At 38.4% G+C, this 27808-nt stretch overlaps 1 protein-coding gene across 8 annotated transcripts in view; it reads left to right on the top strand.

Moving 5' to 3' along the window:
* ATRX (ATRX chromatin remodeler) overlaps window positions 1-27808 on the top strand; it is a 310799-nt gene that overhangs the window by 588 nt on the left and 282403 nt on the right. For 4 of the 8 annotated variants that reach the window (XM_019809464.2, XM_019809463.2, XM_011236679.3 and 1 more), the window contains exon 2: window positions 6341-6428. The exons of 2 other annotated variants lie outside the window; for them this stretch is intronic. In XM_019809464.2, the coding sequence (XP_019665023.1) occupies window positions 6373-6428 (56 nt within the window). In that variant the 5' untranslated portion in view covers window positions 6341-6372. Of the gene's footprint in view, window positions 1-6340; window positions 6429-27808 lie in introns of those variants that run through there. 2 more of the 8 variants (XM_019809462.2, XM_034649522.1) reach the window with 2 other exon arrangements.

Below are 27808 nucleotides of genomic sequence, written 5' to 3'. Positions count from 1 at the left end.
AGGGGCGGGCGGGCGGGAGGATGTGAGATCCTGGGACGAGTTAGTGGCGTTTATATAGCAGGAGACGGGAAATACCCCAGCTTTGCGGAATTTTTTTTTTTTTCTGCAGCCCCGGGGGACAAGCTCTTTTTTGGGGGATGAACGGGTGGGTCTTGCTAGGTTTTTATATTCCTTCTGTACTCCAGATCCTGAAGGGTATCCTTGGATTTATCTCTAGGCGAGGGAGTACTAACGCAGGGTATATATACCCCAGTATACTTTTTGTGAAGTCAAGCTTTAATGGGTGGTAAGGCAGACCTCAAATTTTTCTCCACTTTCTGGGCAAATTTTGAACAAAAGTAACCAGACCCTACTTTTAAAAAATTTATTCCTTGAGGGATGAGGAGCAGGTTAATGTGGGTCGATGGGAAGTAAGATTTATTGCAAGGGAAGCTGTGCCTGGCAGGCCTCCTACCAATCAAGCACGTTTATTAGGTTGAGGTGGTTTTTCTCTTGTGCTTCTGATTTGCCTCTTGATAGTGTCTAAAAATATGGGTGGTTAATATGAAATGTATACTACTTTTACACAGGTGGCTGGCTTGCTTTTCAGACTGTTTGGCATCTGACTTTTCATCCCTTGTGAATTAAGTAATTTTCTGCTCTGAAATGTATCCTTGGTGCCTAGTGGCAAAATTAAGAAAACTACAGGGAGCATGGATCAGAATTGCATTGGTAGTTGGCAAAATGTGCCTTTGAGTAAGTATTATGATGGTATATGCTTTTAGCTAGCTTGTAGGATTTGGGAATGAGCCTGTGATACCTCTTATGCCTATTTTTCTACATTAATAAGCAGTAGATAGAAGATCTTTTCCTTCCCTTGAGAAAAAAATACACTTTAGTTCTTAATTTATAGATCCCTAGCTGTGTAAAGATTGTAGCCTCGGTTTCTGAATTTGTGTTAATTGACCCAAATACAAATAAACCTTTATTTATAGGGTACTGGGCATGTAAGAGGTATCCAGTACAACTTGTTGGCTGGTTATTGGGTGCTCATGTTCGTTTACATGAAGGGTGTACCTTTCAGGTAAATATAACCTCTAGATTTTGCCGAACGTCTCACAAAAAGAAGACTTCATTCATTTTATGCCAGGGTCAGTTTTTTTTGTGTGTGTATTGGTCTTGAAGAGTGCTTATTGTTGACCTTCATCTGTACAGTCTTAATTCTCAAAACCACCCTATGGGGTAGGTACTTAGCATTCCTCATTTTACAGCTGAGGAGGAAACTGAGGCATAGGGAGATCAAACAGCTTGACTAAAGCTATACAGCTTGTAACTTGTGGAGCTGGAATTGAACCCAGTTTTGACTCCAGAACTTACGTTCTTAGCCACAAGGCATTAATGCCCCCTTGAGCTGCCATGTCTAATGTGATTATGATCATTTTAATTTAGCCCAAGTATTAAAATGGAAGAAGTTCGTGTTAGCTACTATTGTGGCTATTTGTTGTAGGTCTTAGAGCTTGTAGCTGTTACAATATTTTGCCTTTCACGTACAGTTGAGATAATGAGAAAAACTGAAAACATTTAATTCCAGCAGAGTCTTAAGCTACATGAAGAACCCCTTGTAAAGAACCACATATATAAATGTTAATTTAAAAATGTCTGATGCCCCCCGATTATTTACTGTGAAAGAGCACCAAGTGGGTGTTCTGAACTGTCTCAGGCTGAAGTGTCATTCATCTCAAATCATAATCATAGTCAAAGGATAATCTGACAGGTAGTGCTTGAGTGAGTTGAACCCACAATACTGAATCACTCTTGAGTCTCTCCTAATGTAAGATAGAAATAATAGAGCAATTCTGTACATTAATTTTATTTTACACAATAGTTCCAGATTTTTTTGCATCAGAACTTTTGTTGAGCACTTAAAAATAGGAACAAAGACTAGTTCTAATTATTACTAGTGTTTATAAAAAAAGATATTTTCTGTGGTTCTGTGGTGAAAAAATAGCCAAAAGGCAAGAGGGAGGGAAATAAACTGATGACCTGGCTAAATCATACACTGAAAAATCAGTGGCTCAGTCTTTAAAAGATTTTGTTATTATTTTTAAGGAGCTTTTCCTGTGTATTTTATTTTAAATAAGATTGGCTTATTTCTTGAAATATTTATCATTATGAAAGATGAGCTTCTGATTGACAGATAAACTATTTTTGTGTAAGGGTCAGAGATTTGATTGGACTTGCCATTCTTTCTTTTAAAGATTTTATTTATTTATTTGAGATAGAGCATGGATGGGGAGGAGGGGCAGAGGGAGAGGGAGAAGCAGGCTCCCGACTAAGCAGGGAGCCTGACAGGGAGCCTGACGCTGGGCTTGATCCCAGGACCTCAAGATCATGACCTGAGCTGAAGGCAGACACTTAACCGACTGCGCCACCTGGGCTCCCCGGGACTTGTCATTCTAATCATTATGGCAGCTGATGACTTGAAAACCTGACAGCAGTATAACTTGTTACTAGTCTTAAATTTTATTTTTTAATTTATTTATTTGTTTTTAAGTAAGCTCTGTGCCCAATGTTGGGCTTAAACTCATAACCCTGAGATCAAGAGTCACAAGCTCTACCAACTGAGACAGCTACGTGCCCCATGGTCCTAGATTTTAAAAGGCAGACGTTGTCTAAATGGAGAGATGCTGGGAAAATGTCTTAGAAAGTATCTGTTAGGGTAGTAATTCACAATCATTGCCTACTAACCTAATTTTTGAAAAATGTTATCTGTGAAATATTTGCATTCCCGCTAAGTGGAAAGTATTAAGCCAGGCTGTGGAGGGGGAGTACATGAAATTTTTATAAAGCGTTTTGAAAGCATTTAAATACCAGTTGTTTGGTTCTGTTGCTGATTGGGTGAAAAGAAAGACATTTGTGATTTTAATTTTGATCATGCCAGTTCTCATTATTGGCAACCCTTGGTATAGTTGACCATAAGCTTTCAGTTATAAATTATATTTCTAGAGATAAGATAAATGTAGTATTTAAAGAAATTTCTCTGTATATGGGTGTGTGAAATAATTTTTTCTGTAAGAAATTGTGTATATTTATGTGTCTGTTTCACTCTTGGAGTCTGAATAAATGTATGGATTGTGTCAGACAAATCTTGGGTTTACACGAAGTCCTTTCCTCCAGAACTTGAATGTTCTCTTGAGCATTGGCAAAAGCTGTTCAAATGGTTTAAGCCACTGGAAAATGATGTTTAGATCTTCTCTTAGGAATGTTGAAAATAGTAGGACAGTAAGAGGAGCATCTAAGTAGGACTTCTCTGTACCTGTATGCTAATGTTTGTCTTATGATTGGCTTGATTGCTGACATGTAGGATATTTATCCTCCATTTCTCCATCTGTAAAATGGGAGTAAGTTTTATAGATATTCATAAAGCCTGCAGTTCTGGAGGCAGTTACATGGTTATAGCAGTGGTTCTTAAAAGGCAATAAACTAAAGCACTTTGTGTTCTTTGCTAATTATTAACCGTTTTAAGAGTGTAAAGAGGTCCTAAGATTAAAAGTTTGAGAACTGTTGGTGTAGAGGAATGAACACTGAACTGTGAGCCACACCTGGGTTTTCTAGGTATAGCTCTGTTGCTTACCTGATTGTAGGACCTTGGACAAATTTATCCTTTCCAGGCTTCTGTTTTGTCATTTGCAAAAAGAACCTGTACTTGATGTTCTGTAAGGTTATTTAGAAAAAATGTAGGCACCTGGCTGGCTCAGTTGGTAGAGTATGTGACTCTTGATCCTGTTGTGAGTTTGAGCCCCACACAGGGTGTAGAGTTTTAAAAAAATAAAAAAAATAGTCCTGCTTATGTGAATGTTGATAATTTTTTTATTTCACTTTGAGGGGGGTAGGAAGAAGGGTAGTGATGAAGGGAAGCATGTATGTGTATCTTTTTTCTGTTTTAAAACTCACATGGTTAGGATACAGGTGTTGATATCATCTGTCATCAATGTACATGTATTTGTGCAAACATTGGAAAGGAAACACTTTTTGTTGAGAAGTTAATAATTATTGTGGCTCAGGATATGTTCTATTTTGAAAGATTATTATATCCAGGATATTATATTTCTCCCCTTTTTAAAAAAGATTTATTTATTTTAGAGAGCGAGAGCGTGCAGGGGGGAGAGGGAGAGGGAGAGAGTCTCAAGCAGACTCCATGCTGAGCACAGAGCCCAGCGTGGGGCTCAATCTCATGACCCTGAGATCATAATCTGAGCTGAGACCACAAGTCGGATGCTCAACCTACTGCACTGCTCAGGTGCCCCTGTTTCTGTCCTTTATGATTAGAGATGATACTTCTGAAAAGACCTTTATTCTGCCCGGTTGTGCTTTTTGCCCTGGGAAAAGATTCTGTGAATGGTGTGCTATAGGCACTATTTTCAGATCCTGTTTCTTGAGACTTTGTTTTTCAGTTTTGGCTTGAAGTAGCCATTCTTGGATCTATAGTCCAGCTTTCTTGTTGACTTTTCTATATAATATTTGTTTAAGAAATTATTGGGATGGTAATGGTGTTCATGTGTTTAAATCCTGTACTTCAGATTTTGGGAGAATGCTTTATTAGTTGATCAAATACTTGAGTATCAACTAGGTGCCAGGCACTGTGCTATGGTATGCAAAGGTTAATAAGACAAGATTCCCACATCCGTAAGGCATTCTTAACCTAGTGAGGGAGATATTAAATGAACAAGTGGGTATAAAACAGTGCTAAAATAGAGGTATTTTGGTTTTACTGGGTACCAGAAATGAAGGAAAGCCTAATTTGGGGGATTTCTAGGAAAGTTTTACAGAGGTGATGGTATCTGTATTGGGTCTTGAAGATGAGTTAGCAGTTAAGGGTTGGCTGTGAAAAAGGGCTGCCCGTGCAGAGGGATTAATATGGCTAAAGATTAGTCTTATTTTCCATATGGCAGAGGAAATTAGACATGTACACAAATAATTTTGAAGCAGGATATAAAGTAATAAATGCTGCAGTAAGAAAATCTAAATTCAGAGTAGGAGGATATTTCTGGTGGGGTCCAGGGAAGGCTTTATAGAGAAAGCATTTGAATTTGGCCCTTGAAGGATGCAGTTTTGACAAAGAAAACTGGGGGAGTCCAGATGTGAGATATGGCAGCTTGAGCAAAGGATTGTTGTATATTAGTGTTTACTCTTTGGAACCAGGTCAACTTAGAATTTTTAACTCAGTTCCTGGACAAATATTGTATAATTATTGTGCAATTAGTATGTTTTTTCCCCAGCTTTATTGATACATAATTGACATACAACGTTGTGTAAGTTTAAGATGTACAACATGATGATTTGATACATGTACATATTTGAAATGTTTACCACGAAAAGGTTAATTAACACATACCTCACGTAACCATTTTTTTGTTCTTATGGTGAGAACATTTAAAATCTACTTTCTAGCAAATTTCAAGTATGTAATAGAGTATAGTTAACTCTAGTCACCATGCTATGCATTAGATGTCCAGAACTTACTCATCTTCTAGTTCAGTTTGTGTGTTAACTTTTGTGGCTTGATAAGCTTGAAAAAGCCACATGTGCCCTTTGCAGATGAGCCTGATAATTTCAGTTCAGAAGAACCGTCAAAAGTATTTTCCACTTTTCTTAAAGATAGTTTAGAATTTAATGCACAGATTTTGATTGACTGTGATTGTTCAGAATCTATCCTTAGTTCTTATTTTGGTCATTTGAAGTGGTCAGTTGACTTTTGGATAATCATTGATTTAAAAAAGTCCAAAAATCAACGTAATTTATTTTCATGTAAAGCTAGATTTGTTATTTTGCTTATTTGAATTATATTAATTATTTTTTGGTTCATATGATAGCAATCCAAACATAGTTCTGCTGTATGCGTATTTGTCCCAACAAGTGAGGGACATGAGGGAACAATTTGAGCATAAGACAAAATTTGCATTCTCTTATGCAGGATTTTGTCTGCAAGGTCAGGGATCAGTAAATTATGACCACCAACCAGTAGCCTATTTTTGTAAAAAAGTTCTGTTGGAACACACCCAAGCCCATTTGTCTATATTATCTGTGGCTGCTTTTGTACCACAATCTCTGAGTTGAATAGTTGTAACAAAGACCTAACGGCCCACAAAGCCTAAAATATTTACTATCTGGCCCTTTATAGAAAGCTTTCCCTGGGTGAATGCAGAAAACGGTACCCAGCTGAACTGAACTGCATTAAATACAGGCATATACGTGCACACACCTCACACCTCAAAACATCTGTTGGCTAGCTTAGTGCCCCCCTTGTGTTATAAGCCACTCCCATCCACATCTGTTGTTACAATTTTCCATCCGATTTCAGATAATCCTCCTTCCATCATTTCACAGTAATTCATGAGCTGCAGCCCATCTGATGTACTTCCACAAGCAAACTTCAGGTCTTTTTCAAGGTAAAGTGCTGTATTTATTGTGTTTGTGTATTTCTTAATCATCTCGTGTAAACTGTAAAATTGTGGTATCATTTTTATTAGGTTTCTATCTTTTTAAAAATTGTGTCACTGATAAAGTTTTTTGAGTCTTGTGCTTCTAACCCCATTTTCCCTATGAATCCTGTGGTGTTTGTTGCACAATTTTGCATAATCTGGTGATTTTTAGGAACTCATGTTACATGATTTCAGAACTGACTATAATGGTCATCCTGCAAAAAGTACTAATTCAATCACCAAATATTTCTTGGACTATGTGAAGATTAATTGAGTTAAAGGACACAAAACACTTAGATTACTGTCTGGGACATACTAATTACTCAAATACTAGCTATTACTGATTATTATTGCAGTGTGCCAAGAGCTGTTCAAAGTACTGCTTAGGTGAATAAGACAAATTAAAGCCTTGTCCCTTCAAAAAAATCTGTATTAATATACATTTTGGCTAGTAACTTAGTCCTACTCCCGTAAAAGACATTTGGTGTTTTTATAAGTAACGTTTTAAAAATATCTAGAGACCAGAGACATTTACTTAGAACAACTTTCTAGTCAATGTCTCATTGATCTCATGCAGTTTTTTATTGAATGATTTTTTAAAATGTTTTTAATAACTGTACCCTCAGGAGATGAATCTGATCTACCTTCAAGGAGATAAAGAATAATCATCTCCTTTTTACTATATTTCAAAATAAAAAGTTAAAAAATGCAAATTCAGACTTAATTCACAAAAATAGTATGCAGGTTCTCATAGGTCCTTCACCCAGATTCAGCAAATAGTAATTTTTAACACTTGTTTTATCATTCTGTCTATATTATTGAGTCATTTGAGAGTGAATTGCAGACATGATGCTCCTTTACCGCCAAATACTTCAATATGTATTTCCCCAAAATAGGAATATCCTCTTACATAGCCTCTATAAGTATAGTTAGCAAAATTAGAAATTGACATTGATACTATTCCTTTTTTAAAAAGATTTTTAAAAAAGATTTTATTAGAGAGAGCACACGCGCATGCATGCACGCATGAGTGGGGGGCGGGGAGAGAGGGAGAAGCAGCTTCCCCATTGAACAGGGAGCCTGATGCGGGGCTCAGTCCAAGGACCCCAAGATCATGACCTAAGCCGAAGGCAGATGCTTAACAGACTGAGCCACCCAGATGCCCTAAGATTTTATTTTTAAGCAATCTCTACACTCAGTGTGGCGCTTTCACAACCCTGAGATCAGAAGTTGCATGCTCCACTGACTGAGCCAGCCAGGTGCCCCCATACAATACTGTTTCTAATCTATAGACCTTATTCATGTTTTGCCAGTTGCTTCATAATGTCCTTTATAGTGAAAGAAAAAAAATTTTTTTCTGGTCTAGCATCCAGTTTTGGAGCATGCATTGCAATTCATTGTCATGTCTCTTTAATCTTCTTTACTCTGGAGCGCTGTACCTTGCTGTCTGTTTTTTTTTTTTTCTTACATACTTTTGAAGAAGAGGGTCGTTAATTTGGATTCGTCTGATACTTCCTTGTGATCATGTGTTTTGCTAGAAATACTATGAAGTGATATTGTGTCTTAGCACATTTTATCAGGAGGCATATGATACCTTTGCTTTTACTGTATTTTAGAATGTATTTTCTTTTGATACTAAGATTATCAATGAGCTCATTCTCTGCCATTTAATTTAAGTATTTGAAGCTAGGTTTAGTTAATTTCTGTAGAGTTGGGAAGAATTTGCCCACATTTTATTGGTGTGTGTGTTGTTTTTTTTTTTTTTTGGCTTTTCACCTTTCCACCTTCTTCATATACCCCCAAAATTCAAAACCACAAAACACCCTATTTATGAATTTTCATTGTGTATTCTGAGTGTCTGCTAAAAGTAGAGAATCAAGAGTGAATGTTTCATATTAAAGTGACTGCACCTGTTACTTGTTAAGTATATGAAATAATACATTTCTTTCAAAGGCTGACTATCATGCATCTGACACAGCTTACTGAGTATCTCAGTTCAGACACCGAAGAGAAGATATTGGAGGGTACTAAATGACTTCAGGGTTGTTTTGTGTTTTTTTTTCAGGGTTGTTTTTTTTTTTTTAATGCTCATCAAATCACTACTCTTCTTTTAAAGAATCCCTGAGCAGACATTATCTTCATTTTAATAAGCATTTATTTTTATTCTGTACAAAGCAATTTGTTACTTCCCACATGGGAAAAAGATGAACCCAGACCAGTTTCCTCCTTTGAGGAGCTTACACTCCAGTAGAGAGTACACTGAGTTTTAAACAAGGAACTATAAGCAGAATGTGTTGCTTATTGTAAGAGAAGTAAAAAAAAAAAATTCAGTAGAAGAGGGGGAAGGGAACCGTATTTGAGCTGAGTTGTGGTACTATTGGAAAGTTGTGTGAACTATCTTGCAGAGAGCTTTGAATGCTATGCTTAGGAATTTCATATTTTATAAACATGGGGAGCCTTTGAATATTTTGAGCATGGGGTTACATTTGAGTTTACTCTGTGCCAATTATTGGAAATACTGAGAAGATAGAACAGTCCTTTAGACAAGGAATATATTTAGGAGAATATAGACATATATGTTCAACCCCCATTCTCCCTAAAAGTATAGTACCAGCTGAGTGCTACTGACATGTGGTATAAGAACACAGTAGTTTAGTACTTGGGTAGAATGAACTTGAGTAAAAGGTGGAATTTCAAGGCAGGAAAGGATGACTTTTGGGAACTTCTTCTTCCTTCTTCCCCATTCCAATAGATACTAAAAAATCTAAATGACTTGTGTTCCTGAATACTACCACCCACTCATTAGTGTATTCCATGATTTGCCTCTGACATCTGAATTCTAAACAGTAACCTGATTATTCTGGATGGGAACTAGGGTTACCTGCCTAACTGGAAGGATGAATTGTGGAAACAAGTGCTGTTTTCTGTCTCTAAAATCTAAATGTCTTAAAATTGTATTTTTTTTTCTGCAGAGGAAGAGAACCACAGTTCTCACCTAAAGACCTTTTTCTTACAACAGGAGTAAAACTTTCTGCTTTGTGGGGTGCCTGTGTGGCTCAGTCGTTAAGCGTCTGCTTTCGGCTCAGGGCGTGATCCCAGAGTCCTAGGATCAAGCCCCACATCAGGCTCCTCTGCTGGGAGCCTGGTTCTTCCTCTCCCACTCCCCCTGCTTGTGTTCCCTCTCTCGCTGGCTGTTTCTCTCTCTGTCAAATAAATAAATAAATAAAATCTTTAAAAAAACCAACTTTTTGCTTTGCTTTCTTGCTCTTGCCACATTCTTTGCCTCTTGTCTCCGTTTAAAGACTGCCTTTCGGTGGGGGTGGGGTGTGGTATATAACTGGAATGAACTGTATTTATTAACGCAGAAATCAGTGTATGAGGTGAGATGAAACATTTCTTGAAGGTTTTGGTAATTAGGCCCACATGAACGTGGTGACCTTTATTGCAATTTACTTTTTACTTAGAGTATTACACAGAGACAGCTATTTAAACATAGTGAGGCAGGATGCTGACCTTATTCAAATATTACTGCTTTATTACGAGTATGTAATTTTTTACCTGCATTAGAGCATATATACTTTCATATTTTAAAAAAATAGACTCGAATGGTTTTAGTCCTCCATTGTGTCTTTTTTTTTCTTTTCAAATTTTTACTTAAATCCTGGTTAACATACAGTACAATATTGGTTTCAGGAAGTCTGCATTTTTAAAAAATATTTTATTTGAGAAAGAGCACAAGTGGGGGAGGGATAGAGGGAGAGGGGGAGGGAGGAGCAGACTCCCTGCTGGGCAGGGGCCCCAATGCGGGACTTGATCCCAGGACCCTGGGATGATGACCTGAGCCAAAGGCAGATGCTTAACTGACTGAGCCACCCAGGCGTCCCTATTTTCTTTAAAGAATTTATAGTTTTTTTTGTTTTTAAAGATTTTATTTATTTATTTGACAGAGATAGAGACAGCCAGCGAGAGAGGGAACACAAGCAGGGGGAGTGGGAGAGGAAGAAGCAGGCTCACAGCAGAGGAGCCTGATGTGGGGCTCGATCCCATAACGCCGGGATCACGTCCTGAGCCAAGGGCAGACGCCCAACACCTGTGCCACCCAGGCGCCCCTAAAGAATTTATAGTTTTAGCTCATATGTAGGTCTTTGATCCAATTTGAACTAATTTTTTAAAAAGATTTTTAAAATTTATGTATTTATTTATTTATTTTTAGAGAGGGAGCAGGGAGGGGCAAAGGGAGAAGGAGAGAAAGAATCTCAAGGAGGCTCCACACCCAGTATGGAGCCCTACATCGGGCTTGATCTCACAACCCTGAGATCATGACCTGAGCCAAAATTAAGAGTTGGACGTTTAACTGACTGAGCCACCCAGGCGCCGCAAGATTTTATTCTTAAGTAATTTCTACACCCAATGTGGGTCTTGAACTCACAACCTTGAGATCAGGAGTCACATGCTCTACTGACTGAGCCAGCCAGGTGCCCCCTTGAATTAATTTTTGTATATGGTGTAAGATGGGGTCCAACTTTATTCTTTTGCATGTGGATATCCAGTTCTCCTAGCACCATTTGTTGTAGAGACTGTTCTTTCTCCATTCAGTGGTCTTGGCGTCCTTGTCTAATATTAGTTGACTGTAGATATATGGATATATTGCTGGGTTTTTTGGGTCTATTTGTCTAACCTTATGCCAGTACCACACTGTTTTGATTACTTGAGCTTTGTAGCAAGTTTTGAAATTGGGAAGTGAGAGTATTCCAACTTTGTCCTTTTTCAGGATTGGTTTAGCTATTTGGGGTCCCTTGAATTTGCATATGAATTTTAGGATTGACTTTTCCATTTTTGCAGTAGTGGCTGTTGCAGTTTTAATAGAGATTACATTGAATCTGTATATTTTGGGGAGTATTGCTCTCAACAATATTAGATCTTTTAGAACATGAGATGTCATTCCATTTAATTGGAATTATTTATTTTCTTTCTTTTTTTGGTTTATTTTTTGTAGTAATCTCTACACCCTATGTGGGGCTTGAACTCATGACCCTGACATCAAGAGTCACAAGCTTTCCTCACTGAGCCAGACAGGCGCCCCTGGAATTGTTTATTTCTTCGAAGCAATGTTTTGTAGTGTTCATTGTACAAGTTTTGAACCTCTTTGATTAAATTCATTCCTATATATTCTTTTTGATGCTGTTGTAAATGGAAGTGTTTTCTCAGTGTCCTCTTTGGATTGTTTATTGCTGGTGTATAGGAATATAACTGCTTTCTGTGTGTTGATCTTATATCCTGGAACTGTGTGGAATTCATTATCTTTAATATTTTTTTGTGGATTCTTTAGTATTTTCTGAATGTAAGATCACATCCTCTACAAACTATTTCATCCTTTACTGTTTGGATTGTTTTTTCTTTTTTTTAATTTCTTTTGAATAGAAATGGAAAAAACTGACATACTTGTTTTGTTTCTGATCTTAGGTTGTAAGTTTTTAAGTCTTTTCACTATTAAGTATGATGTTAGCTATGTTTTTTTTAAGATTTTATTTATTTATTTGAGAGCAAGAGAGAGAGAGAGAGAGAGCACAAGCAGGGTGAAGGGCAGAGGGAGAAGCAGACTCCCTGCTGAGCAGGGAGCCCGACGTGGGGCTCGATCCCGGGACTCCGGGATCATGCCCTGAGCTGAAGGCAGACACTTAGCCAACTGAGCCACCCAGGTGCCCCAGCTATGGGTTTTTCATTAATACCCTTTATCCAATTGAGGAAGTTCCTTTCTCTTCATAGTTCTCTGAGTGTGTTTATTGTGAAAGGGTATTGAATTTTGTCAGATGATTTTTCTGTGTCAATTTAGATGATTATGTGATTTCCCCCCCTTTATTCTATTTATGTGGTATTTTACATTGATTTATTTTTGTCACACTTTGCATTCCTGGGATAAATCCCACTTGGTCATGTTGTATAATTCTTTGATGTGTTATTGAACTCTGTTTGCTAGCATTCTGTTTAGGATTTTTGTATCAGTAGCTAGTATTTTGTTTAGGACTTTTGCATCAATATTCATAAGGGATATTGGCCTGTAGTTTTCTTCTTTTGTGATATCTTTGTGGTATCGGGGTAATGCTGGCCTTGTAGAATGAATTAAGTGTTCCCTCCTCTTCTGTTTTTGGGAAGAATTCGAGAGATGATAATTATTCATTACATGTTTGGTAGCATTTACTGGTGAAGCCACTGATCCTGGGTTTTTCTTTTTGAGATGTTTTTGATTATCAACTGAAGTAAAGAGATTGAATAGTAACAAATCAAAAAGAAAAAGAAAAAAGTAGCATTGGTATTTACCTAATTCGGTTGCTTTTACCATTGTTCTTTATTTTATAATATAGCTCCAGGTTACACTGTGGTGGTGTTTCATTTCAGCCTGATAGTCTCCCTTTAGCATTTCTTGTACAGCAGGTATACTAGCAATGCATTTCCTCTGCTTTTGATTTTTTGGCATATTTCTTCATTTGTCAAGGATGTATTTGCTAGATACAGAATTCTTGGTTGATGAGGGTTTTTTTTTTTACAGCACTTTAGTAGTCAATCTTTAAAAATTTGAGAGAGAGCACGGGGGGAGGGGCAAAGGGAGAGAGAAAGTCTTAAGCAGACTCCACGCTGAGTGTGGAGCCCCATGTGGAACTTGATCTCAGGACCCTGAGATCATAACCTGAGCTGAAACCAAGAGTCAGCTTAACCAACTATTAAGGCGCCCCTTTTTGCAGCACTTTAAATATGTCATTTCACTTTACTGGTGTTCAACTGTTAATCTTAATGAGGATCCATTGTACTTGTCAATTATCATTGATTTTGAGATTTTCCTTGGCTTTGGCAGTTTAATTATATTTTGTCTCACTGTAAATCTCGGTTTATTCTTCTTGGAATTCATTGACCTTGGATATGTAGATTCATGTATTTCATGAGTTTGGGATGCTTTGACTATTACTTAAATATTCTTTTGCTCCTTTTTCTTTTCTGTGACTGTCATTATGCATGTGCTATGCTTAATGGTATCTCACAAGTTTCTGATGCTCTGTTCACTTTTCCTCATTCTTTTTTCTTTCTGCTTCTCATACTGGGTAATCTCAATTGGTTATATCTTTATTTTTTTTTTTTTTTTTTATTTATTTATTTGACAGAGATAGAGACAGCCAGCGAGAGAGGGAACACAAGCAGGGGGAGTGGGAGAGGAAGAAGCAGGCTCATAGAGGAGGAGCCTGATGTGGGGCTCGATCCCATAACGCCGGGATCACGCCCTGAGCCGAAGGCAGACGCTTAACCGCTGTGCCACCCAGGCGCCCCTCAATTGGTTATATCTTTAAATTCACTTATTCTTTCTTATCCTTGGTCAGATCTTCTGTTGAACCTCTGTAGTGAATTTTTCATGTCTGCTATTACATTTTTCTACTCCAAAATTTTATTTGGTTCCTTTTTATTTCTTTCATTGTATATTCTTACCTTGGTAAGGCATGCTGGTTTCTTTAGCTCTTTGATTGTATTTAAAACAGTTGATTTAAAGTCCTTGCCTATTAATTCCAACATCTGAGCTTCCTTAGGAACAGTTCTGTTAATTTCTTCTTTTTTCCCTGGGAATGGGCCATACTTTCTTATTTCTTTGCATGCTTCTAACTTAATGTTGAAAACGGATACTTTGAATATTGTAATATGGCAATTCTGGAAAACATTTTCCCCCCTCCCAAATGTTTGTTGTTGCTTCTTGTGGTGGTTTTTGCTTAGTGAACTTTCTTTTTTTTTAAAAGATTTTATTTTTTTGAGAGAGAGAGAAACATAGTCAGCACAAGCAGCAGGGAGGGGAATAGGGAGAGGGAGAATCAGGCTCCTGGCTGAGCAGGGAGCCCCACGTGGGGCTCGATCCCAGGACCCTGAGATCATGACCTGAGCCAGAGGCAGGTGTTTGACTGAGCCACCCAGGTACCCCTGCTTAGTGAACTTGCTAACCTATTTTTACAGAGGCTATATTTGTCACGTGTGGATACTGAAGTGTTTGTTCTGGTAGCTTATTGTTCAGTTAGTGGCTTGACAGAATTTTCCTTAAATACATGCAAGCAAAAAAAAAAAGTTCAAAAACAAACAAAAACCCAAACCAAACCAAAACAACTCTCTCTCTTCGTAGATTGGCTCAGTGTTGGGGTACTTCTCAGTGCTTAGCCAGTCCATTTAAAACTCTTTGTAACGGTCACTTCCTGAATGGGTGGAGGCTAAAGGTCAGTTAAAGGTGAAAATTTATGGTCTACCCTTGTCTTTTCTGAGCACGTGTCCAGCTGCATAGGTGTGGCCTTCTAAATTCCTTGGTATGTGCTGGAGCTTTTTAGAGCTCTTTGGAGCTCTTATTTTCTCCTGTATCTCTACCTGGCTTCTTTCTTCCCATCCTTTTATGTCTGTCAAGTGCCTGGCCCACTTGTTATCCCTTGCCCTGGCGGCTGTGTATAGTATATTTGCCTTTAAATGCTTTGGACGAATTCTGTTCATCTAGGAACTTGCTTCTTCTTAGAAAGTTCTGAGGTGGGTGAAAGAAAGACAACCCCCATCTTATTCTGTCGGATAATGACCAAACAGGTCAAAACACATAACCACAATTCTTTAAGAATAGGATCCTCATCACTACCTTTGTCATCCGCAAGTTCACTAGGAATGGGGGCCACCATCTTCATGGCTGCCATCTAGCCATGAGGGGGACATGATAGGTGCATAAAGTTAAAATACCACAGTGCTCTCATACTGATGTTCAGCAGCTTTTTCTATTAACTGTTCCCTGTTGGTAGTAGGGTTTCTTTTTTTTTTAAAAGATTTTATTTATTTATTTGACAGAGAGACAGTGAGAGAGGGAACATAAGCAGGGGGAGTGGAAGAGGGAGAAGCAGGCTTCCCCCTGAGCAGGGAGCCTGATAACGGGGCTTGATCCTGGGACCCTGGGATCATGACTGAACCAGAGGCAGTTGCTTAACGACTTAGCCACCCAGGTGCCTGGTTGTAGGTTTTTGATTAGAGTCTAGATTTCCAAAAATGTTGCTTCGGAAATTTTTTACTAGTGTAATTGTTGCCTTAGTGGAGGGACAGAATTTTGGAGTTACTCGCTCCACCATTGTATATGATGTCAATCTTGGTGTGTTTATTGTAATCCCTGTGCCAGTGCCACGTATTCTTAATGACTATAGCTTTTCATGAAATCTGCTAGGGCATGAATGCCCACATTGCTCTTCTTTGTACTATCTTGGCAATTCTTGAGCCTGTAGTGTTCCACGTTATATATCCCTTTTTATGTTTCTAAATTCTTTGATAAGTATTTTCTTCTATTTTCATAAACATTTTTAAGGCTTAATATGAGCCAGGGATTCTCTGAGGGCAGTGCTTTTCAGTCTTGGCATTATAGACATTTGGTCCAGATAATTCTTTGCTATGGGAGGCTCTTCTGTGTATGCATTGTATCCTGGGCCTCTGCTCAGTAGATGCTAATAACGCCCCCCCCCCCAGTTTTGACAACTGGAAATGTTTAAAGACACTGTCAGATGGTTCCTGTGGTTGGTGAGGGTGTGGGAGTTGCACAGTCCTCCTGTTTGATAACCACAATTCTAGATGATAGGGATTTGTAGATAATTAATAGCTAAGTGGAGGAATAAATGACTGAAATACACTATGATGTGGTTAAGTACAGTTACAAAGACACGAACCAAGAAATGTGGAAGAACAGCAAAAAATAGTCTTGGAGAGTTAATGTCAATATTTCCCAAGGAGATAGATGGCAGTTTTGTGTTGGGATTTAAGGCAAGGTGGTAGTGCTGTTAAGGAGGGGAGATGTTCTAGGTGATGCAAAGGTCATGTCTAGGGACTTGATAGAAGGGCTGTTTTGTGCCTTTGAGAACAGTGAGACATTGTGATTGGAGAGGATATGGGAGGTAAAGGTGAAAAAAGGAACATTACTTGGGTCAAATTTGAAAAGACTTTTTTAAAGATTTGAAAAGGCTCTCTATGCTATATTAATATCTTCTTATGCTTTTTTATATCATAGAAAATCAAATAATTTAAGTCTTTAAAGTAATATCAACTTGTTTTACTGAACAATGATAAAGTGAAATGATTAAAATTACAGTAAATATCACACTCAAGAAAATAGCTCTAGTGTATAATGTATGAAAATAGGAAGGGGTGGAGATTTATATAAAACTAAAACTAGATGTCAGATATTATTCTTATACCATCCTCCGTGTAGACTGTTTTCATCCTGTATTTGTCAAATTCTTAAATGTTATCATCACTGATGATTCTTGGTATTTAAATAGAGGAGTGAAGTGGGCAAATGTACATAATTGTATTTTTTTTAAAAGATTTTATTTATTTGACAGAGATAGAGACAGCCAGCGAGAGAGGGAACACAAGCAGGGGGCATGGGAGAGGAAGAAGCAGGCTCATAGCGGAGGAGCCTGATGTGGTGGGTCTCGATCCCATAACGCCGGGATCACGCCCTGAGCCAAAGGCAGACGCTTAACGACTGCGCCACCCAGGCACCCCCATAATTGTATGTTTTTTAAGCAAATTATCAGAGTGATATATTTTATTTATTTATTTATTTATTTATTTTTTAAAAGATTTTTTTATTTATTTATTCGACAGAGATAGAGACAGCCAGCGAGAGAGGAAACACAAGCAGGGGGAGTGGGAGAGGAAGAAGGAGGAGCCTGATGTGGTGGCCTGATGTGGGGCTCGATCCCATAACGCTGGGATCACGCCCTGAGCTGAAGGCAGACACTTAACTGCTGTGCCACCCAGGCGCCCCTAGAGTGATATATTTTAAACTGTTACCTGCTTTCTTAGATTAGACATGGGGTCAGATTAACTGAAACTGGTCTCCTGTTATAGTTCCATGTCCTTAGAAAAGGAAGATACTTGAAAAGTTAAAATGCTACAAAATTTTTTGTAGCTTTTATTTTGATATTTCCAATTTACAGAAGTGTTCTGAGTACAAAGAACTCCTGTTTGCCCTTTTTCTAAAGTCACCATTGTTAACATTTTGTTTCAAGTACATTATCATTTGTATATTTTCTGGTTATATTCGTTTTTTTCCTGACCCTTTTGAGAGTAAGTTGCATAACATCATGTCCCTTTCCCCTAAATGCTTCAGAATTTCCAAAGGACAAGAGTATTCTTTTACACAATTACTGGGTAATTATCGTATCACAAAATTTTAAATACATACAATACTCTTATCTAATCTGAAATCCATATTGAAAGTTGCCCTAATAATATTCTTTAACTTGGAAGTTCCTCTCATTGTCTTCTTGACCTTGACAGTTTTTTTAAGTTTTAATTTAAATTCCAGTTAGTTAACATACAGTGTAATATTAGTTTCAGGTGTACAATATATAGTGATTCAGCACTTCTGTACAACACCTAGTGCTCATCACAACAAATACATTCCTTAATCCCTATCAATTATTTATTTTATTTTTTTAAATATTTATTTATTTTAGAGAGAGCAAGAGTGTGTATGAGTGGGAAGGGGAGAGGGAGAGAGAATCTCAAGCAGACTCTGTGCTGAGCACAGAGCCTGACATGGGGCTCGATCTCATGACCTTGAAATCATGACCCAAACTGAAGCTAAGAGTTGAAAAAAAAGATGAAACCAAGAATTGGATGTTCAACCAGCTGCACCACCCAGGCACCCCTCCCTAACAGCTCCTTAACCCGTAGCCCCACACACCACTCCCCTGGTATGCATCAGTTTCTTCTCTGTAGTTCAGAGTTTGTTTCTTGGTTTGCCTGTCTTTCGCCCCCCACCCCCACCATGCTTGTTTGTTTTATTTCTTAAATTCCACATATGAGTGAAATCGTACTATATTTCTCTTCTAACCTTGGCATTTTTTTTGTTGGAGAGGGGCAGAGGGAGAGGGAGAGAAAGAATCTCAAGCAGGCTCCATGCCCAGCGAGGAGTGCAACATGGGGCTTGATCTCCCAACCCTGAGATCATGACCTGAGCCAAAATCAAGAGTCGGACACTTAACTGACTGAACCACACAGGCACCCCGACCTTAACATTTTTGAAGACTACAGTCTATTTCTTTTTTTAGAATATCCCTCAATTTGGGTTTGTATGTTGCTTCCTTATGATTAGATTGAGTTACGAATTTTGGACGGAGAATAACAGGAATGATGGTGTGTTCTTTTTAAGTGCCTCTTAGCAGGAGACAGATGATGTCAGTTGGTCCCGTTACTGGTGATAATTTTGATCACTTGGTTAAAGTGGTATCCACCAGATTTTTCTATGTGAAGTTAATTTTTCTCCATTTTTAACAAATGATTCTTGGGGAGATACTTTGTAAATATCCTGTTCTTCAGTAAACTTTCACTTACTAATTTTAGCATTCGTTACTGTGATTTTTTAAAAAATTGGTGATTGTCTCATTTCATTTCTTCAACATTTATTTGCATTTGCAAAGTTGTGTTTGAGGAATAATATTTTTTAAAGTTATAATATCATGGGGAAACAATGGTGTAAGAGTAATAGGTCTCAAATTTGAAAATAAACAGCTGTAATGAAACAAATGAGAGTGAGAGAATAAAAAAACCACCACATGGACAGGTCTGTGGAAATTGTGTTAAAGCCTGTTAGTCCCAGTTTGTCCTGTTTGTTGTAATCCATTGAAGAACAGTTTGCAGAAAAATAATCCGTGTGTGACAGTTTGCTGTTTTCCCCATTTTTGTCCTTTGGTTCCCCACCTCTCTCTCTTTTTGGGGTAAAAATTATGAATTGTGATGGAAGTTTGTAGGGGAAAGAAAGAGAATCCAAAGCTCTGAGCCTTTAAATGCATTTTTATATTTACCATATAACCTTTAAAAAATATAGACACGTTAAATATGGAAGAACCCTTTGAATCATATTACTTTAAAGCCAGATTTCTGAATAGAATCACTGTTGACATTTTGAGCTAGATTATTATTTGTTGTGAGGGGATTCTTGTGTGTATCATAAGATGTTCAGCAGTATTCTTTGTCCTTTATCCACTAGACACCAGTGATAATCCCATCCACAGTTGTGACCACCAAAATTGTTTCCAGGCATTGTCATATGTACCCAGGGAGCAAAATTGGCCCCATTGAGAACTGCTCCCTTAGAGCCAGTGGTTTGTCTCATCTCACCCACAAAGGTTCTTTTAATTCCTTCTACATGTGCTTATATAATGTTCACATAGTTATAAATAGTTGTGATTAAATTTGGTAATCAGTTTTTTCACTTAAAATGTTTTTTGTAGTTATTTTTTTATTATAGTATACAGAATAAAATTTACTGTTTAATCATTTTTAGATCTACAATTCATAAAATTTACCATTTAACCATTTTTAAGCATACAGTTTGGTGGCATTAAGTACATTAACTGTGTTTTGTAACTATCACCACAGTCAATTTGCAGAACTTTTTGATCATCCCAAAGAAAAACTGTTTACCCATTAAACAGTAATTCCCCATTCCTTTCTTCCCCAGTTCCCTGGTGATTTCTGTTTTGCTTTCTGTTTCTTTCATAGTTGATTTTTAAAAATTAAAAAAAAAGATTTTACTTGTTTATTAGAGAGAGAGCACACGTGCTCATGCAGGGAGGGGGGAGTGGAAGAGGGAGAGGGACAAGCAGACTAAGTGCTGACCCCGATGGGGGGGTTGATCTCATGACCCTGAGATCATAACCTGAGCCACAATCAAGAGTTGGATGCTCAACTGCCTGAGCCACCCTGGTGCCCCTCTTTCATAGTTATTTTTAATCCATTTAGTGGCACCATAATTGACTAAACTCTACTCTTACTGATTAAAATTCTAATTTTTATAATGTGACAACAACTTTACACTTAAAATGCTTTTTTAAAAGATCACCTTAGATTATATGTGTAAGAGAGGGATTAGTGAATATAATGTTTGAATGTTTATGATTCTTTGATCATTTACCAGTTGCTTTCTAATGGGTTTATAATTATTTACACTGTTAACAGAATGTGTGAGTACCCGTTTCACTGTACCTTGGACAGTGGACATTATTGCTATTTCAGTTGTAGGGTATAAAGTAGTACCTTGCTATAAAGAGGTTAAAGGTAGTTTAACGTGTTTTACTGATTGCATCTTTTATAAATGTTTCTATTCTCTGCCCATATTCCTTTGATGACAAGATTTTAAAAATATGTTTAATAGAATGTGGATGTTATTTTATTTTTTTTTTTTTTGAGAGAGAGTGTGAGTGGGGAGGGGCAGAAGGGAGAGGGAGACAGAGAATCTTTTTTTTTTTTTTTAAGATTTTATTTATTTATTTGACAGAGATAGAGACAGCCAGCGAGAGAGGGAACACAAGCAGGGAGTGGGAGAGGAAGAAGCAGGCTCATAGCGGAGGAGCCTGATGTGGGTCTCGATCCCATAATGCCGGGATCACACCCTGAGCTGAAGGCAGACGCTTAACCGCTGTGCCACCCAGGCGCCCCGGAGACAGAGAATCTTAAGCAGGCTCCATGCCCAGGGTGGAGCCCGACTGGGGCTCAGTCTTACAACCTGAGATCATGACCTGAGCTGAAATCAAGAGTCAGACACATAACTGACCGAGCCACCCAGGCACCCCCAGATGTCAGTCTTTTATATTTGGTGGAAGTATTTTTCCTGGTTTTCCTTTATTGAACTTGTTATGGTCCTGGGGCACCTGGGCAGCTCAGTTCGTTGGGCATCTGCCTTTGGCTCAGGTCATGGTCCTGGGGTCCTGGGATTGAGGCCTGTGTCGGACTCCCTGCTGAGCAGGGAGCCTGTTCTCCCTCTCCTCCCCGCTGCTGCTCTCTCTTGCCATCTCTGTCCCTCTCTCTCAAATAAATAAATAAAATCTTAAAAAAGATAAATTGTTATGGCCTTGAAACTTAAATATAACTTTCTTGGCTTAGGTTTTCCAACATAAAAGAAAGATTGTGGTGGGAAGAGAAGATAATAGCATTCAGTGAAAACCAGAAGTAATTTTTATGTCACTGTAAATGTTCTTTTTAAATAGTCATAGTTGTAGTCTAAGAATATATTGTTTATACTGTTCACCTTAATCTTTAATATTTGAGATTTTTCTCACTTGTTTTATTTCTGGTGTTATATTTGAATTTGCTATTCCTTTCTCTAAAACATAGCTCTAAAAGAATTTTTAAAGATTTTATTTTATACAGAGTGTGTGACAGGGGTAGGGGCAGAGAGGGAGGGAGAGGGAGAATGTCAAGCAAACTCCTTTCTGACGGCAGAGCTCGAACGTGGGGTTCAGTCCCACTATCCTGAGATCATGACCTGAGCCGAAACCAAGAGTTGGACGCTTAACCGACTGAGCCATGCAGGGGCCCCTGAAAATTTTTGTGTAATAATGATTTCAGAAGAAGTGAAGTTGTCATGGTTTTGAGTGCTATTATGATAATGGTATATATAGTATTTTGCCTTCTAAGAAATGGCTAGGACTGTATCTATAGGTAAACAAGAGATAGGAATTAAAATAAATGTATCTCAGTTTTTCAAGAAAATTGCTGAAGAACAATTTTTTCTATATGTGGACACTATTCATATTTAATGATATCCTTCTAAGGAAGCATGGGTATGGTTCATATTTCCTTAGTTTTGAGTAATATGGCCTAGGCATGATCAATTTTAAAAGTGAGGAGTTCAAAACATTTCCTTTTATTCATAAGTTTGTTTTATTAAAGTTATTTTTAAAACCAGCATTTATTTGTGTAATGGTACATAATAAATCTTTGTTATTTGTGTGTGTTTTTCTACAAAGTAGGAAACATGACAGAGGGAGGAAGTCTGTCTTTTTATGCTAGGTCTTTGTGAGGATTGTTCAGTTTCTTGGTTTTGACAGGATGCTAAGTTAACAAAGATAAACAGCAGGATGATTGGCACAGTAGATTTATTATATGACATACCTCCCATTCAGTGATGATAGCTAGCTTGATTTCTGTTTATACTTAAATAGTTTGTAAGGGAATGAAATGACTTTGAACCTTTAGGTAGTGTAAAATAAGGTATTTTCAGGTCATGGAACATAGTGTTACTAATAGAATGAAATATTGAGAAAGCACTGGACCATGCTTTCTATAACTTTTAGTTCTGGGTATTCTGATAACTATATGACCCAGGGCCTCGATTTTTTCCTTTTTATCTAGTCCAGTCCCTCATTTTAAAGTGCTTTTAGTTCTGGGGCTCCTGGGTGGCTTGGTCGTTAAGCGTCTGCCTTTAACTCAGGGCGTGATCCCAGAGTCCTGGGATCGAGCCCCACATCGGGCTCCTCCACTGGGAGCCTGCTTCTCCCTCTCCCACTCCCCCTGCTTGTGTTCCCTCTCTCACTGGCTGTCTCTCTCTTTCAAATAAATAAATAAAATCTTTTAAAAAAATAAAGTGCTTTTAGCTCTAAAATGCTATCCCTATATTGGGTTATATAACAATCTATGAGATAACCTAGATTAAAAGAGGAAGGCAGTAGCATTTTAGAAATATGGTTTGGGGTTGAGTCTCAAGTGAACTGGAGTTTTCCTTTAGTCTGAGGATGGTATGAATTAAAATGGGGGGATGTTGTAATCTTTACATTGCAGAGGGAAAAGGAATTGCTGATTGGTTATTATTTCAGGAGTGGACGTGGAGCTGATTTACTTTTTTCCTCCATTTTTCTTCTTTTTCCTTTCCTTTCCTTTCCTTTCCTTTCCTTTCCTTTCCTTTCCTTTCCTTTTCTTTCTTTCTCTCTTTCTGTCTGTCTGTCTGTCTGTGTCTCTCTCTCTCTCTCTCTTTCATCGCTTTGCCCTGCATGGGGCTCAAACTCATGACATCAGGATCAAGAGTTGCATGCTCTGCTGACTGAGCCAGCTAGTCATGTCTCAGCTCATCACTCTTTTTTTTTTTCAAGTAGGCTCCACAGCATGGAGCCAAATGCGAGGCTTGAATTCATGACCCTGAGTTCAAGACCTGAGCTGAGAGCCGAGATCAAGAGTTGGATGCTCAACTGACTGAGTCACCCAGGTGCCCTGCTGATTGACTCTTAAAATCAAACATGAGGATGGATTGGTGATCCCTTTCAGCAAATTTAATAACTGGAAAGTATTTTAACAGTCATCCAGTAAAATTTCAGTTAGTTTTAGGACTATACGAAGATTATTTCTCTTCCACTTCAGGGTTCTTAGTGTAATACTATGTTTTTAATAGTTTATTAGGATGTTTCTATGTATTTTCTAACAATAAAGTAAGAATATTTTTATAGGAAGCATGTCAGATCTCTTGTTCAAGAAAGTGAAGGACATTTATTATGTTTTAAAGTGATTTTTACATTTTTTAATCACTGCCACAGTCTCAAGGAAGTAAATTAGTAACAGTTATATTGTTGTGACACTGGATTATTTGGAGTATTCTTGATTTCTTGTATACTCTTTCACATGCCTCAGGGTTGTTTCCTTACTGTTTAAATTAAGATCAGGTGATTATTTACCAAAATCACTACACTTTAGCTCAGAGGGGCTAAGGGAGCTTTCCAAGAGTGTGCAATTAGTTAGGTAGTTTTTGATAAGAAAAGTTTTTCTTTTTTTTTTAACTTTTTTTTTAAAGATTTTATTTATTTGACAGAGAGAGCGTGCACAAGTAGGGGGAGAGGCAAGGAGAGGGAAAAGCAGGCTCCCTGCTTAGTAGAGAGTCCAACTTGGGGCTCAATCCCAGAACCCTGGGATCATGACCTGAGCTGAAGCATATGAGATGCTTAACCGATTGAGCCACCCAGGTGGCCCAGAAAGTAAGTTTGTTTATTTTCTTTTTTTTTTTTAAAGATTTTTATTTATTTGTCAGAGAGTGCGCAAGGGGGGTGGGGAGAGGCAGGCAGAGGGAGAAGCAGGCTCCCCGCTGAGCAAGGAGCCTGATGCAGGACTCGATCCCAGGACCCCGGGATCATGACCTGAGCCGAAGGCACATGCTTAGCTGACTGAGCCACCCAGGCACCCCAAAAAGTTTATCTTTTTCTTTTTCTTTTCCTTTTCTTTCTTTCTTTTCTTTCTTTCTTTCTTTCTTTCTTTCTTTCTTTCTCTTTCTTTCTCTTTCTTTCTTTTCTTTCTTTCTTTCTTTCTTTCTTTCTTTCTTTCTTTCCTCCTTTCTTCCTTTCTTCCTTTCTTCCTTTCTTCCTTTCTTAGTGAGAGAGGGAACACAAGCAGAGGGAGTGGAAGAGGGAGAAGCAGACTTCCTCTTGAGCAGGGAGCCTGATGTGGGGCTCCATCCCAGAACGCCAGGATCATGACCTGAGCCGAAGGCAGATGCTTTTTTTTTTTTTTTGAACAGGAGAAAATCAAGTTTAATTACATATGTACAGGGATCCACACAGACAGGAGTTATTAAAGACAGGCAAAATAGTTATATGTCATTCTGGACTAAGCAGGAGGAAGTTGTCTGGGACTTCAAAGGGAAGGAAAGCAATTCACAGGAAGATGAAAAAGACTGAATGTTTAGTCCGTCATTTCCTCACCATTTTTGAAAACACTGAGTTAAGTGTGTATAAGTGTTTGGGTCTAAATGTAACATTTGAAGTATATTAGCTGATGAATCTCTCTGAGACAGCACTACACAACAGACCACAAACTAACTCAGAGTACATGAAGATATTGTACCCTTTGGGGCCCTCATTTAAGCGTTGTTCCTCCTCTACCCTTTCTTTTTTTTTTTTTTTTAAAGATTTTATTTATTTATTTGACAGAGAGACAGCCAGTGAGAGAGGGAACACAAGCAGGGGGAGTGGGAGAGGAAGAAGCAGGCTCACAGCAGAGGAGCCTGATGTGGGGCTCGATCCCAGAACGCCGGGATCACGCCCTGAGCCGAAGGCAGACGCTTAACCGCTGTGCCACCCAGGCGCCCCTCCTCTACCCTTTCTGAAGGTCTTGCGAAGGCAGATGCTTAACAACTGAGTCACCCAGCTGCCTCGAAAAGTTTCTTTTTCTTTCTTTCTTTCTTTTTTTTTAAGGTTTTATTTATTTATTTGACAGAGACAGCAAGAGAGGGAATATAAGCAAGGGGAGTGTGAAAGGGAGAAGCAGGCTTCCTGCTGAGCAGGGAGCCTGATGTGGGGCCCAATCCCAGGACCCTGAGATCATGACCTGAGCTGAAGGCAGATGCTTAACGGCTGAGCCACCCAGGTGCCCCGAAAAGTTTCTTCTTCTAATCGTAAAGTAGTTTGTTGCAATGTGTAGTTTCTCCTTTTCCTTAATTTGCATAGTCCATAGTTTTGACCCTTTTTAAAGTTCAATAACCAGTTTAACAATAAGCCCTTTAGAGGTCAGAGAAGATTCCATTTGCTAGGAATAATTCTGATGCCTTCTGTAGTATGAGGAAAAAGTGAGAAGAGTAGACCTTTTTTGGTCTTTCATAAAATTTCAGTAATTTTTACTGATCTTTGTTTTGTGAAACCTTTCTTATTTGACTTTTCCATGTTATGTCTTCTTTATATCGGAAGTTGGATCTCCATTTCTTTATAACCTATGTGATTTTATTATGGTGAAAAATGTGGAATAAGTTAGAAGTTGTCCATAAAACAGTTTACTTCTGTTACCTTCTTTGATCAGAGTAGGCAAAGTCCAGAAGCTTGGATCAGATTTATGGAACTCACGTCATGTCTTGGTAACTCTTAATACTTTCCTAAATGTGGACTATAATAGTTGATCAGGGAATATGGAGGTACCCTTCAGATTTAGAAATGTCCGTATAATCCAGGATCCATACCTTTTTATGAGATTATGGTTTAAGGTTGAGCCAGGATTAGTTACATCTGTAATATTATAAAAAATTGAGAGAAGATGGTGGAGGACTAGGAGGATGCTAGGCTTGTCTCATCCCATGTACACAGCTAGATAACTATTAAATCCTTCTAAATAACCCAGAAATCAACCTAAAGACTGACATAACAAACTCCACAACTAAATGGAGAGAAGAAGTCACATTGAAGAAAGTATGGAGTATGGAGACATGGTTTGGGGGAGAAACGGATTGTGGGTTCTGCAGAGGGAAAGAAGCCGTGGTCACAGAGAAAGGCAAGATAGAGAGGAGGGCACAAGGGAACTCACAAGGAGAGCATTTCCCCAATGCCACTTGCTGCGAAAACAGGGGTATGATTTTGTTGAGTTATTGCAGCCAGTGGGGCTTAAAGACTAGAGTTTTAAAGGTTGCAGGCTTTTTTTTTTCTTCAAAGTTTTAAATTCTAGTTAGTTAACATATAGTACAATATTGGTTTCAGGATTAGAAGTAAGTGATTCATCACTTACATACAGCACCCAGTTGCACATCATGAAAAGTGCCCTCCTTAATATCCATCACCCATCTAGCCCATCCCCCACCGACCTCCATCAACCCTCAGTTTGTTCTCTCTTGTTAAGAGTTTCTTATGGTTTGTTTCCTTCTCTCTCACTCTTTTTTCCCCCTTCTCATACATTCATCTGTTTTGTTTCTTAAATTCCGTATATGAGTGATATCATATGGTATTTGTCTTTCTCTTACTGAGTTATTTCACTTAGCAAAGTACACTGTAGCTCCATTGACGTCATTGCAAATGACAAGATTTCATTCTTTTCAATGGCTGAGTAAATTTGATGGCTGGATAACATCCCCCCACATCTTCCTTATTCATTCATCAGTTGATTTGGCTTCTTTAAATATTTTGGCTATTGTTGATAATGCTGCTATAAACACCACGATGCATGTACCCCTTCAAATGCCTGGTGGATCCAGGGAGATTATTCACTGATCTTAGAGCACCTCTCTGAGAGAAAGGGTTCATGACAAGCCTCTCTGGGAACAAAGAAGCTGGCTGGTGCATTTTCTCTTCCCTGTTCCTCAGCATAAACACACATCCACCTGCAGGAAGTAATGCAGCACCCACTCTGGCTACCTAACCGGCTTACACCAAGTCCCACACCCCTGCGCTCTCAGTCCCAGAGTGGCAGGCCACTTCCCCAGAGAAGCAGAAACCTCTCCCCATCCCACATCTCCTGAGCAGAGAGCTCTGCAGGGCTTCAGTTCTACTGGAAGTAGTATCAGGTCTCATTTAACAAGCAGACCAGAGCACACCTAATTTAAATTCTCCACACTCTGGCCAAGGACTAAACACTGCCCACTGTAGGCAAGGAGAGCCCCTGCAAATGACTGGCCTGAAGGATAGAGCAGCCAAAACACAACAGCAGAGTGCATGCAGCACACACCAGAGACACTTTTTTTTTTGTTTTTATTTTTGTTTTTGTTTTTTGTTTTTGTTTTTTTTTAAATTTTATTTTATTATATTATGTTAATCACCATACAGTACATCCCCAGATTCCGATGG

The sequence above is a fragment of the Ailuropoda melanoleuca genome, chromosome X (assembly GCF_002007445.2).
Source record: "Ailuropoda melanoleuca isolate Jingjing chromosome X, ASM200744v2, whole genome shotgun sequence".
NCBI classification, from domain to species: domain Eukaryota; kingdom Metazoa; phylum Chordata; class Mammalia; order Carnivora; family Ursidae; genus Ailuropoda; species Ailuropoda melanoleuca.
The sequence above is the reverse complement of the archived record's forward strand: the minus strand, read 5'-3'. Positions and strand labels throughout refer to the sequence as shown.